General features: G+C 41.2%; 1 protein-coding gene across 1 annotated transcript; it reads left to right on the top strand.

Moving 5' to 3' along the window:
• Window positions 1–540: 540 nt before the first annotated feature.
• BLOC1S4 (biogenesis of lysosomal organelles complex 1 subunit 4) lies at window positions 541–11819 on the top strand. Its single transcript, XM_060774928.2, has 5 exons — window positions 541–764; window positions 8156–8227; window positions 8877–8978; window positions 9620–9754; window positions 10596–11819. The coding sequence occupies exons 1-5, from the start codon at window positions 591–593 to the stop codon at window positions 10695–10697; spliced, it is 585 nt and encodes a 194-aa protein (XP_060630911.2). The 5' UTR covers window positions 541–590; the 3' UTR covers window positions 10698–11819.
• Window positions 11820–13773: the final 1954 nt, after the last annotated feature.

Raw genomic sequence — 13773 nt, 5'->3', positions numbered from 1 at the left:
GGCAGGCATGGGCAAACTTGAGCCCTCCAGGTGTTTTGGACTTCAACTCCCACAATTCCTAACAGCCCGTAGGCTGTTAGGAATTGTGGGAGTTGAAGTCTAAAACACCTGGAGGGCCCAAGTTTGCCCATGCCTGGTGTAGGGAGACAAATTGCCCCTTCCCACCTGGAAGACAGCAATTGTTTAACAATAAATAGAGAAAAAAACTTTGAGGTGAGCTTTAAGATCCCCCAGGAGATATCTGACCATTTGGGAGACTGAAGAGAGTGCTGGGAAAGAATGGGAAAGGTCCATCTACACTGGAGAAAGAATGCAGTTTGACACCACTTTGAACTGCCATGCCTCCATGCTATGGAACTCCCAGAGTTGTGTAAGCATTGAGAGTGACGTCACGCCCTAGTTTGAAGCCTGACAGGCCGAAGAGAGAAGGGACCGCCCACCACTTCTCCAGGCCACGCCCATAAATTTGCACTAACCCCGAGGCTACTGGGCTTGTCCCTACCAGGCTCCCGTAGTTGGGGAAAGCGGCGGTTAGTAGGAAGGAAGGAGGGAGGGAGGGCGCGCGGGGTCAGGTGACGGCTGGCGGGCCGATGGAGGAGGAGGAGGAGCTCCCTCAGCTGAGTGGCGACAGCGGCAATGTCTCGCAGAGCCACAGCAGCGCCTCCGGCCTTGCCGACGAAGAGGCCTCCGCCGCGGGTGGGGAGCCGCTGGTGCTGCTGGGCAGCGACTATGCCGCCTACCTGCTGCCCTCGCCTTTCGGGCAGGTGAGTGAGCGAGCGAGCGAGGCGGCCTTTGCAGCTGAAGGACCAGAGATTGGGAATTATTCGCCTAGGCCAGTGGTTCTCAACCTGTGGCTCCCCAGGTGTTTTGGCCTACAACTCCCAGAAATCCCAGCCAGTTTACCAGCTGTTAGGATTTCTGGAAGTTGAAGGCCAAAACACCTGGGGAGCCACAGGTTGAGAACCACTGGCCTAAGTTTTCAAAAAAGGAAGGCATAAGCCAGTGGTTCTCTATTAGGATAATATCTTTGTTAGACCAACCAAAAGGCCATATGTGTACATCCATTTGTATGCTAGGTTCTTGTAGGTTTTTTCGGGCTATAGGGCCATGTTCTAGAGGCATTTCTCCTGATATAGCATTTGTTGGATTTTCTACGTTCAGCAAAGGACAAGAGGGATCCTCTCACCTCTGCAGGAGTCTACCGTATACCATGCAGCTGTGGACAAGTCTACATAGGGACCACCAAACGCAGCATTGCCAAAACACGAATCAAGGAACATGAAAGGCACTGCAGACTACTTCAACCAGAGAAGTCAGCCATAGCAGAGCACCTGATGAACCAGCCTGGACACAGCATATTATTTGAGAACACAGAAATGCTGGACCACTCCAACAACCACCATGTCAGACTACACAGAGAAGCCATTGAAATCCACAAACGTGGACAATTTCAACAGAAAGGAGGAGACCATGAAAATGAACAAAATCTGGCTACCAATATTAAAAAAACTCTAAAATTACTACAGCAAAACAGTAGAGAGGAAACAACCAGGCACATCTTAACACCTCTCAACAGAACATTTTCCCAGGCTCAGCTAGGTCTTCAAATGCTAATGAAGGTGGTCAGCTGAAACATTCACACCTAGCTTCAGCAGAGAGCTCTTTGCCCCACCCCAGTCATTCCACAGATATATAAACCCATTTTCCTATTTCCAACAGACCTCACTACCTCTGAGGATGCTTGCCATAGATGCAGGTGAAACGTCAGGAGAAATGCCTCTAGAACATGGCCCTATAGCCCGAAAAAACCTACAAGAACCTAGTGATTCCAGCCATGAAAGCCTTCGACAATACATTTGTATGCTAGTTTTTGAGTTTGCCAGAAATATTAATACAGTTAGATGGTTGCCAAAGGAGAGAAAGAGAAGAGTTAAGGTCTGGCTGATGCTGAAGCTGCGTCTGCATTCATTTAGACTCAAGAAAGAATGCAGGAGAAGGCTGCAAATGTTCAAACTTTTCTAAGTGCTATGGAGATTTCAGTTTGCACCTAGCTAGCACTTCTAGGCTCCAGCAAAGGATCACCGCCTTGTCGGGGCGCTGGAGCTTGAGCACCTCAATGATGTCATGAGCGAAACCGTGAAGGGCCACCCAAGACGGGACGGTTGTGGCAGAGAGGTCAGACCAAGAGTGATCCCTGGGGAAGGCAATGGCAAACCACTCCAGTATCCTTGCCAAGAAAACTAAATGGACCAGTACAACCAGAGATATGTCGGTATGCCATTGGAAGATGGGACTCCCAGGTCGGAAGATGGCCAAAATGCTACTGGGGAGGAGCAGAGGATAAGTTCAACTAGCCCCAGATGTGATGACGCAGCTAGCTCAAAGCCGAAAGGAAGGCTAGCGGCCGACGGTACTGGAGGCGAACGACTAATCCGATGCTCTAAAGATCAACACACCATAGGAACCTGGAATGTAAGATCTATGAGCCAGGGCAAATTGGATGTTGTTATTGGTGAGATGTCAAGACTAAAGATAGACATTCTGGGGGTCAGCGAACTGAAATGGACTGGAATGGGCCACTTCACATCAGATGACCACCAGATCTACTACTGCGGACAAGAGGAACATCGAAGAAATGGAGTAGCCTTCATAATTAATAAGAAATTCGCTAAAGCGGTGCTTGGATACAACCCAAAAAATGACAGAATGATCTCAATTCGAGTGCAAGGAAAGCCTTTCAACATCACAGTGATCCAAATATACGCCCCAACCACAGCTGCTGAAGAAGCAGAAGTAGATCAGTTCTATGAGGATCTGCAGGACCTACTGGATAATACACCAAAAAGAGACATTATTTTCATTACAGGAGACTGGAATGCCAAGGTGGGAAGTCAAATGACAACAGGGATCACAGGCAAGCATGGTCTGGGAGAACAAAATGAAGCGGGACGCAGGCTGATAGAATTTTGCCAGGAAAACTCGCTGTGTATAACGAATACTCTCTTCCAACAACCTAAAAGACGGCTTTATACATGGACCTCACCAGATGGTCAACACCGAAATCAGATTGACTACATCCTTTGCAGCCAAAGGTGGCGGACATCCATCCAGTCGGTGAAAACAAGACCTGGGGCTGACTGTAGCTCAGTCTTCTTATTGCCCAATTTAGAATAAAACTAAAGAGATCAGGGAAAATACACAGACCAGTTAGATATGATCTCACTAACATTCCTAGCGAATATACAGTGGAAGTGAAGAACAGATTTGAAGGACTAGATTTAGTAAACAGAGTCCCAGAAGAACTATGGACAGAAGTCCGCGACATTGTTCAGGAGGCGGCAACAAAGTACGTTCCAAAGAAAAAGAAAACCAAGAAGGCAAAATGGCTGTCTGCTGAGACACTGGAAGTAGCCCAAGAAAGGAGGAAAGCAAAAGGAAACAGGGATAAGGGGAGATATGCCCAGTTAAATGCGCAATTCCAGAGGTTAGCCAGAAGAGATAAGGAACTATTTTTAAATAAGCAATGCATGGAAGTGGAAGAAGACAACAGAATAGGAAGGACAAGAGACCTCTTCCAGAAAATTAGAAACATTGGAGGTAAATTTCAGGCAAAAATTGGTATGATAAGAAACAAAGATGGCAGGGACCTAACAGAAGCTGAAGAGATCAAGAGAAGGTGGCGAGACTATACAGAAGATCTGTATAGGAAGGATAACAATATCGAGGATAGCTTTGACGGTGTGGTGAATGAATTAGAACCAGACATCCTGAGGAGTGAGGTTGAATGGGCCTTAAGAAGCATTGCTAACAACAAGGCAGCAGGAGACGACGGGATCCCAGCTGAACTGTTTAAAGTCTTAAAAGATGATGCTGTCAAGGTGATGCATGCCATATGCCAGCAAATATGGAAAACACAAGAATGGCCATCAGACTGGAAAAAATCAACTTATATCCCCATACCAAAAAAGGGAAATGCGAAAGACTGCTCAAATTTCCGTACAGTGGCCCTTATTTCTCATGCCAGTAAGGTAATGCTCAAGATCCTGCAAGGAAGACTCCAGCAATACATGGAGCGAGAGTTGCCAGATGTTCAAGCTGGGTTTAGAAAAGGCAGAGGAACGAGAGACCAGATTGCCAATATCCGCTGGATAATGGAGAAAGGCAGGGAGTTTCAGAAAAACATCTACTTCTGCTTCATTGACTATTCTAAAGCCTTTGACTGTGTGGATCATAATAAATTGTGGCAAGTTCTTGGTGGGATGGGCATCCCAAGCCACCTTGTCTCTCTCCTGAGGAATCCGTACAAGGACCAAGTAGCAACAGTCAGAACTGACCACGGAACAACAGACTGGTTCCAGATTGGGAAAGGCGTACGGCAAGGCTGCATACTCTCACCCAACCTTTTCAACTTGTATGCAGAACACATCATGCGATGTGCGGGGCTTGATGAATGCAAAGCTGGGGTGAAAATTGCTGGAAGAAACATCAACAACCTCAGATATGCAGATGACACCACTCTGATGGCCGAAAGCGAGGAGGAGCTGAGGAGCCTTCTAATCAAGGTGAAAGAAGAAAGCGCAAAAGCCGGGTTGCAGCTAAACGTAAAAAAAACCAAGATTATGGCAACAAGAATGATTGACAACTGGAAAATAGAGGGAGAAACCGTGGAGGCCGTGACAGACTTTGTATTTCTAGGTGCAAAGATTACTGCAGATGCAGACTGCAGCCAGGAAATCAGAAGACGCTTACTTCTTGGGAGGAGAGCAATGTCCAGTCTCGATAAAATAGTGAAGAGTAGAGACATCAGACTGGCAACAAAGATCCGCCTAGTCAAAGCCATGGTATTCCCTGTAGTCACCTACGGATGTGAGAGCTGGACCTTAGGGAAGGCTGAACGAAGGAAGATCGATGCTTTTGAGCTGTGGTGTTGGAGGAAAGTGCTGAGAGTGCCTTGGACTGCGAGAAGATCCAACCAGTCCATCCTCCAGGAAATAAAGCCCGACTGCTCACTGGAGGGAAAGATACTAGAGACAAAGTTGAAGTACTTTGGCCACATCATGAGGAGACAGGAAAGCCTAGAGAAGACAATTATGCTGGGGAAAGTGGAAGGCAAAAGGAAGAGGGGCCGACCAAGGGCAAGATGGATGGATGGCATCCTTGAAGTGACTGGACTGACCTTGAGGGAGCTGGGGGTGGTAACGGCCGACAGGGAGCTCTGGCGTAGGCTGGTCCATGAGGTCACGAAGAGTCGGAGACGACTGAACGAATGAACAGCAGCACTTCTAGGATGAAGAAACGTACACATAGTTGCACTTCTGGGGATATAAGATCCAACTTTGCCCAACTGTGTGTTTTCTGGTTAAAGCAGTGGTTCTCGACCTGTGGTCCCCCAGATATTTTGGCCTTCAAATCCCAAAAATTTGAACAGCTGGTAAACTGGTTGGGTTTTCTGGGAGTTGGAGGCCAAAAACATCTGGGGACCCCAGGTTGAGAACCACTGGCATAAGCTGTGCTCTTATACAGGTAGCCCCGAGTTACAAACATCCAGCTTGCAAACGACTCCTAGTTAAGAACGGGGCTAAGGCAACAGGAAGTAAGAGACATTTACCTTCAGGAAGGGAAATTCATTCCTGAAAGAGTTGTCATGGGGAAAAGGGTCTCTACTGAAGCTTTATCTCGAATCCTTGTTTCCACAACAACAACATTTATTTATTTAGTTAATTTGTACCCCAGGAGCTGGCTATTCTAGGAGCCCCCGGTGGCGCAGTGGGTTAAACCCCTGTGCAGGCAGGACTGAAGACCGACAGGTTGCAGGTTCGAATCCGGGGAGAGGCGGATGAGCTCCCTCTATCAGCTCCAGCTCCTCATGCGGGGACATGAGAGAAGCCTCCCACAAGGGTGATAAAAACATCAAATTATCCAGGCATCCCCTGGGCAACGTCCTTGCAGACGGCCAATTCTCTCACACCAGGAGTCACTTCTGACACGAAAACAAACAAACAAACAAACATTTCTACTCTGCCTTTCTCGACCCGGGAGAGGGCTCAAGGCGGCTTATAAATCGAGCAAAAATTCAAAGCCGCATAGGTAAACAATAAAACACATCTCATAAAAATATAAGCAGTCTAAGTGTATAAACAATTAAAACACAATGTATTGTCAAAGGCTTTCATGACCGGAATCACTGGGTTGTAGGTTTTTTCAGGCTATATGGCCACATTCTAGAGGCATTCTCTCCTGACGTTTCGCCTGCATCTATGGCAAGCATCCTCAGAGGTAGTGAGGCATTCTCTCCTGACGTTTCGCCTGCATCTATGGCAAGCATCCTCACAACCTCTGAGGATGCTTGCCATAGATGCTGGTGAAACGTCAGGAGAGAATGCCTCTAGAACATGGCCATATAGCTCGAAAAAACCTACAACAACCCAATTAAAACACATAGCAATCTATCAATCAGATTAAAACCACATATAAAATGTGAGTCGTGAGTCATGTCTCCTAGCTCCTTTGAAGTTGCATACTTCCAATCTTTCACCTATTTGTCCTCTGGACAAGTATAGATCCAACTAGTAAACAGTGTGATATAACAGGAATGAGAAAACATCTGTCTTGCCAGATGCTGTTAAAGATGTCAACAGTTCATTAACTATCGCTTATTAAAACTAACACATGCATACTCTGGATAGCATAGGGAAGGGTTAATGCCTATACATACATACATACATACACACACGCATGCATTCATCCTTTGGATACCATAGAGAAAAGTTCACACACACATACCACACAAGCCAATGCTATTTAGCCACAAATGGAAAAGATAAGCACATGATCATATATTTTGACAAATGGTAAATTTGCATGAAGCCCAAAGGAGTGGATCCACGACAAATAGGATATGATATATGTATGTGTGTGTGTGTGTGTGTGTGTGTGTCTGTCTGTGTATGTATGTATGTCTATGCAGGCAGTCCTTGAGTTACAAATATCCAACTTGCAAATGACTTATAGTTAAGAATGGGGGTGAGACAACAGGAAGTGAGAGAAATCTACCCTAGAAAGGGGAATTCAGTCCTGAAAGAGTTATCATGGAGAAAAAGGGTCTCCACTGAAGCCTCATCAGCAGTCCTTGTTTCCACATAAAACCAACTTTTTTCAAAATCCAGTTGTCACCGGGACAGAAATAGAGGTGAAATCTTTTGAACAGGGGCACAGACAGCAAAACAAGCACTATTATGTATGTATGTATGTATTTATTTACTTACTTATTTATTTCAAACATTTATATCCTTCTCAACCCCCGAGGGGGAACTCAGGGCAGTTGTTAACTCTTATGCTATCCAAAGTTTATATGTATAGCTGGAGTTACACTTAAAAATGTACCTATTCTGACTTACAAACAAATTCAACTTTTTTTTATTTATTTATTTATTTTTATTACATACATTTTTATCCCGCCCTTCTCCCTACAAGGGGACTCAGGGCGGCCTTACATAAGCATCCAATGATACTATCAACATATACACCAATAAAATTACAATTAAAACAATAAAATCAATTTAAAACATTATACAGATTCAATAAATAAATTCATTAACAATAAATAAACGTGCCAATACACCAAAGCCAAGCCAAGAGAATCCAGTGTCACAATGTCTGAAATTTTCTTTCATATTGCTGCTCCTTTCTAGTTGAACGCCTGGTTCCAGAGCCGGGTCTTCAGTCGTCTTCTAAAGGACAGGAGGGAAGTGGCCAGCCTGATGTCCTTAGGAAGGGAGTTCCACAGACAGGAGGCCACTGCTGAGAAAGCCCTGTCTCTCCTCCCACCAACCGCATTTGCAAAGGTGGTGGGATCGGGAGCAGGGCCTCTCCTGATGATCTTAAGCTTTGTGATGGTTCATAGCAGGAGATACGTTCAGACAGGTAATCTGGGCCAGAACCGTTCAGGGCTTTAAAGGTTAAAACCAGCACTTTGAATTGTGCTCGGCAGCCAGTGGAGCTGATGTAACAGAGGAGTAGTGCGCTCCCTGTATGCTGCTCCAGTTAACACGAATTAAACTGTTCCACATATATGAAAGGACCCCCACCTTTGTTTCCAGGTTTATTTTCTGTTTTGTCACCATTTGTGTTTTTTCTTTCACTTTTGTTTTTGCAGATTGAAACCTTAGATAAGGGTCTGGAGGATTTGTTGACCAGGGTAGATGAATTTGTGGGAATGCTCGACATGGTAGGTATGCTACTGAGAAATGTAATAGTTAACAATCATTCTTGTCAAGGTTGGCCAAAAGTCACTAAGGGCTTTCGGTATTTAAACTCCTTTGTTTGTTGTTTCTAATTTACAATACCATGTCATCATATATAAGAAATGCCATTTGCATTACATGTAAAATCGTTTCACTTGCCCCCCCCCCCAAAAAAAGTTGTTAAAACATCAGGTGCCCTTGTGACTTTAGACTCACCCTGTATCAAATTCCTAGCAAATGACTGTCCAGTCTTCAAGCAAATCATATATTGAAAAAACCTTTTAACACTATGTAAACATAATAAATATTTCCAAAACTTCTTAGAAGTTTCAAAACTCCCTTTGATAATTATTTAAGAAGATAAATATTTTTTTTCATTTTTCTGCAAAGAAAAGCAGTTGGCAGTCAGCTCTGGATTTTAGCTTATATTGCTGTACAATAGCTAGTTCTAAACAGTTGAATTGTATTATTGGAGTGCATCTTATTCTGAGCCAAATCCAGTCTTCAAAGCATGATATAAGTATACAGTTATAGAGGAGTCATGGTTGGGGTTATTTATTAAATTTATTGTTGAATTTATCCATTCAAGACTTGCTGCTACATTTGTAGGCAACATTGTCTGTTTTTTTCCAGATTCGAAGTGATTCCTCTCAAGTAGTAAATGAAAATGTGCCACATATTCATGCAAAGGCTGTGGAAATGAGGCAGCTATATAGAAAGATTGACAAATTGGAGGTTGGTGTTTCTAGTACTAATGTCATAGTCTTTTTTTCCCAGGACTAATATGGGAGGGGGTTTTTTTTTATAGTGCTGTGAAAAAGATGGTAAACATTTATAACTGTAGGTTATTATTGGTTTCACAATTGACCTGTTTTGAAACATCAGTGATATGCTTTTATTGAATGTACTTTATTGAGATGTGCCCTGCCTCAAGCTGTAAGGAGAAACGGGATAATAATGATAATGATGTTATATTACCTTTCAAAAATTCAAATTAATTCAACAATTCAAAATAAAAAAGAAATCTTGGGGTTTATCTTCACTGTGCTGCAATTACTATTTTGTAATTATATAGTGATATAATTCTTCTAAATCATACATCTAGAACAGTTTTTCAAAGTTCCAAGTGAAAATTATGACCCATAAGACCCAATTTTCTTCTCATGTGCAAAATGAATGTTTGGTGTCATAACTAAAATTTGTATTTATTCCCATGATGTTAATCAACCATTTGATTATGGGTCTTATGTAATATGATTAACTGCATTTTCTGACTTTAAAATAAAACTACTTAGCTACAAAATATCCTTTCAGTATTTTTTTGTGCTTCTATGTGATCTTGCTGAATCTTGTTTTCTTTTTCTCCATGCAATCAGGCCTTTGTTAAAATGGTTGGAAATAGTGTTGCTGGGCTGGAGGAACATATCACAAAAGCAGAATCAGACCTTGGAACATTTCCAAATACTTTTAAAAAACTTCTACACACAATCAGTGTACCATCTTTTCTTAATGTAAGTATTCTAATGATGAAAAGGCAGTGGAGCCATGCATACACGTATGATATCTGAGCATCTATAAATATATTTTGGATAGGAATTTGGGTGGTCAGAATCTATCTGTGTTGAGATATTACAACTTTAGAGCCTGGAAATCAGTATAATGGGATGTACGCATTACTTTCAAAAGGTAAAATAGGAGCAGAAAGATACATTTCAGAGTAATTTCATTTCTTGTAGTTGTATCCTATGCAGATATTTGCTTATAAAATGACAGTTTTCCCTGTTGCTCTTTTTTTAAGTGGGACGTTCAGATAGCTGGGTATTCAGACATATTATGATAGGAGAGCATGGTTTAATTTCTTAAGAACTTTCATAATAAAACATTTCATATCTCTTTTCTGCCCAGACTGTACCAGCACTTTCCAGGCAGATAGTAAGTTTTCTTTACCTCCATAGAAAGTAGTGACAATTTTGCTGCTTTTTTTCCTTCTTAGGTCCCTTCTACACTGCCATATACAATCCACATTATCTGCTTTGAACTGGGTTATATGGCAGTGTAGACTTGTATAATCCAGCTCAAAGATGATAATGTAGATTATCTGATTTGAAAATCTGAATTATATGGCAGTGTAGGAGACTTCGCTTCTTTTGGTCCTAAATGTTTATTCCCAAAGAGTGATTTGTACATCTTCCTACATATACATTTCCCAGTGTCTTCTCACTCTGGAAAAATAGAATCACAAGACTTATAGAATCTGATTTCTATATTTTAAAAACCTTACTGGCTGTGGACTCTAAATTTTATTCCTTATTCTGATGTGTGCAAATGTAGTAACTGAGATTTTAATTACAGAAATCATCTTCCTCAAGGCAGAATCCAGCCTCTTATGAACCTCCTGATCTCTTCAAGACTGAAGATTACTTTCCTTGTCTTGGTGAAGCACAGAATAAGTGACATAACTGATGACATTTTCCAAATGATAGTATTGTAACTGGTTGAGCGCCAGGCTGGTCTTCAGGTTGTTGCTCTTTGAAAACAAGTGTCCAGCTACCTTCCTGTGTTTCAGTCTCTCATCTACATTGCATATGTCTTGTTTTTTGCTTTGAACATGTTATTTCTCGTGTCTTCCTAAAGGCTCAGAAATATATATATATATATGAGTGGCCAATCATATTATCAATTAGCCATATTGAACAGAAGGGATAGAGCTGTGGGATGGTGGAGAACAAGTGTAGTTTTGCCTTGCTGGTGCTACCAACTCCTTTTCACAAACAGATATGGGGAAAGAAGAAACAGCTATCCACCACTATCTCTTTTGCCTTGCCAAATTAGAAAGAGGCTTGGAAGACTAGAGTTGAAACCTAATATGAAAGAGATTTCTTCCTTGCATTTCACCCTTTGCCAAACTCCAGTCCCTCTTTGGCTTTGCCAGAATAAAAACAAAAGAATTGGAGCAAGCAAATACTGTCTTCTGCAGCTTTGTACTTCTCTCCCTTCTGCTCTCCATGCAGGATGACAGAAGCCAAACAAGAAAATGCCCCCTTCCTTTCCAGGAAAAAACTCAAGAGGACCGGCAGAGCTGACTTAACAGCAACCAGTTGCCAGGACTGTAGTATATTTTTCTTTGCTAGCTTCTTTTGGAAATTTTGAATAATAAATGGCCTTCTTTAATTACTGAAAAAATTATATAAGTAGGGAAAATGTATGTTTTGGAGTTTTGCTGCTACTAATGCTAATTTGAATATCACACAGATGTATTTTTTAATACGGTAGTTCTGTAGTACATTTCAGTGCAATAAGGACCAAATTATATGCATTCATGTTTCTTGAATGAGTGCAGGTTTTATTCACTATCTTAGAGAAATCCACCGTTTGATTAGAGAAAAAGAAAAGCTCTGTTGTCTGAACTAAGAATAAAGGAAAACAGTAATATATTCTGATTGCTGTAACATTTCAGCAACAGCTCTCTAACAAAGTCCTTTTTGATGAGTATCCTAAAATGTGTGTATATAATGCCAAAAATATAATGACCAAAGCTCTAGAACTTAAAACTTTAAATAAAAAAATAATACAGTTTTCCATATTGTGTACCAATTTTTAAACCACAAAAAAGTAAATTACTTCCTTTGCAGTAAAATAACCAGGTTGCAAAATTATCGTCTTTGGGTCTTTGATACTTCTGACTTCTTTTTATTCTTCAGTAGTGTTCAATCTCTGCCCCCAATGAAAGGATTAAAAAACTGTAAATGTTCAAAGATTTGTATATCTTGAGGTGTTTAGATTATGTCATCCCACAATAATGTATTTGAGGCAATCGTAACAAAACAATTAACCAATCTTTTAATATATTTACTTACTTACTTACTTACTGGGTTTATATCCTGCCCTTCTCACCCCGAAGGGGTCTCAGAGTGGCTTACAAAAAGGGACAATTGGATGCCATATATATATATATATATATACACACACACACACACACACACACACACACACATACAATAAAACAAAACATAAACATTAAAACCCAAAAGTTAAAACACATCTTCTTAAAACCAATTAATTAAAAACCACGCAGTCCAAAGGCATATTCTAGGAGCCACTATGAGAGTAATATATGCCAAGGTTGATTACTTTTGGTTAAATGGATGCCTTAAATATGTTATTGTGGGATAACATAATCTAAACGTTTCAGTAGATATTGGCTTTTGAACATTTACAGTATTACTATACTTTTTCACAATCTCCAAGATCTGGTTTTCTATGTGTTGCAGTGTTCTGCACGAATGTTGGTTGGATATTTCTGCCACATTGAAGGGGTGTTGAATTGCAGCCAGAGTTCTATTTCTACCTTAATCATTTTCGTAATAGTTCCTGAAAGAAAGAGGGCCTATTTTGGGTTGTTGTGAGTTTTTCAGACTGTATGACCATGTTCCAGAAGCATTCTCTGATGTATTGCTCACATCTATGGCAGGCATCCTCAGAAGTTGAGGGATCTGCCATAGATGTGGGCAAAATGTCAGGGAAAAATGTTTCTGGAACGTAGCCATACAGCCCAGAAAACTCACAGCAACCCGGTGATTCCGGCTATGAAAGCCTTTGACAATAGGGTATTTTCTTTCCTCCCACTTGTGGCTCAGTCCCATTCCACCTTTGTTCTGAGAGCAGTATGGGAACAGGCAGTTTGATGACCTCCAAATATTTTGAATTATACTTAACCTTTGTCAAGTACCATGGATTCTGAGAAGGTTGATTCTGATCTTTCTCTTCCATCACCTTTCTTTGAATAAATGCTCCTCAAATTCAGCTATTCCAAAACAGCCCTCTGTACTCTGAATTTCACTTTATCCTGTTGTTCTAAAGATCAGGCACAGAAAACACGTTCTTTCCCCATATATTCATATACAGCATCTCTCTCTCTCTCTCTCTCTATATATATATATATATAAAAAATTGGTATCAGGCCATCATTAGGCAAACTGCCAAAATTCTGCTCATTTTCCACAAATAGTAATAATACTTGCTAAACTTCCTACGAACATGTTTAATGTCTCCACACTGCCTGTGTTATTACTTATGGTATAGTTTATACTTTATTCTGTTATGTTATTCTGCTTTAATGACTTCCTCTTACAGTAACCTTAAGTGACTGTATTTACTTGCAGGTCCCTCCTTGTTTTCAATGCAAATAAGTCTTCATTTTCTAGCTGCTCCTTTCTTGAACTTTTTCCTCAAAATCAGGTTGGCATAGTGCTTTTCGGTTGTTGCCAAACTGCAATTTCCATTAGCAGGACCTGTAGTGATACTTAAAGTTGTTATCCAAAACTATACTTTTCCCATTCCTGTTGCAAATATACTAATTGGTGCTGTTTTTATTTAACTTATTTTGTTAAATTTCATCAATTCAGGAAATATGGTAAACATCAACATTAGCAATGTAGACAACATTCAAAGCCCAGTCCAACTGAATAAAAACAGCAAGAATCCTGTTGGGGGACTTGCAGTTCAGGAATTAGACCTATACAGTTATGTA

This window comes from Anolis sagrei, chromosome 4 (genome assembly GCF_037176765.1).
Source record: "Anolis sagrei isolate rAnoSag1 chromosome 4, rAnoSag1.mat, whole genome shotgun sequence".
NCBI classification, from domain to species: Eukaryota; Metazoa; Chordata; class Lepidosauria; order Squamata; family Dactyloidae; genus Anolis; species Anolis sagrei.
Note: the sequence above shows the minus strand (reverse complement) of the source record. Positions and strands in the feature narration are given on the sequence as shown.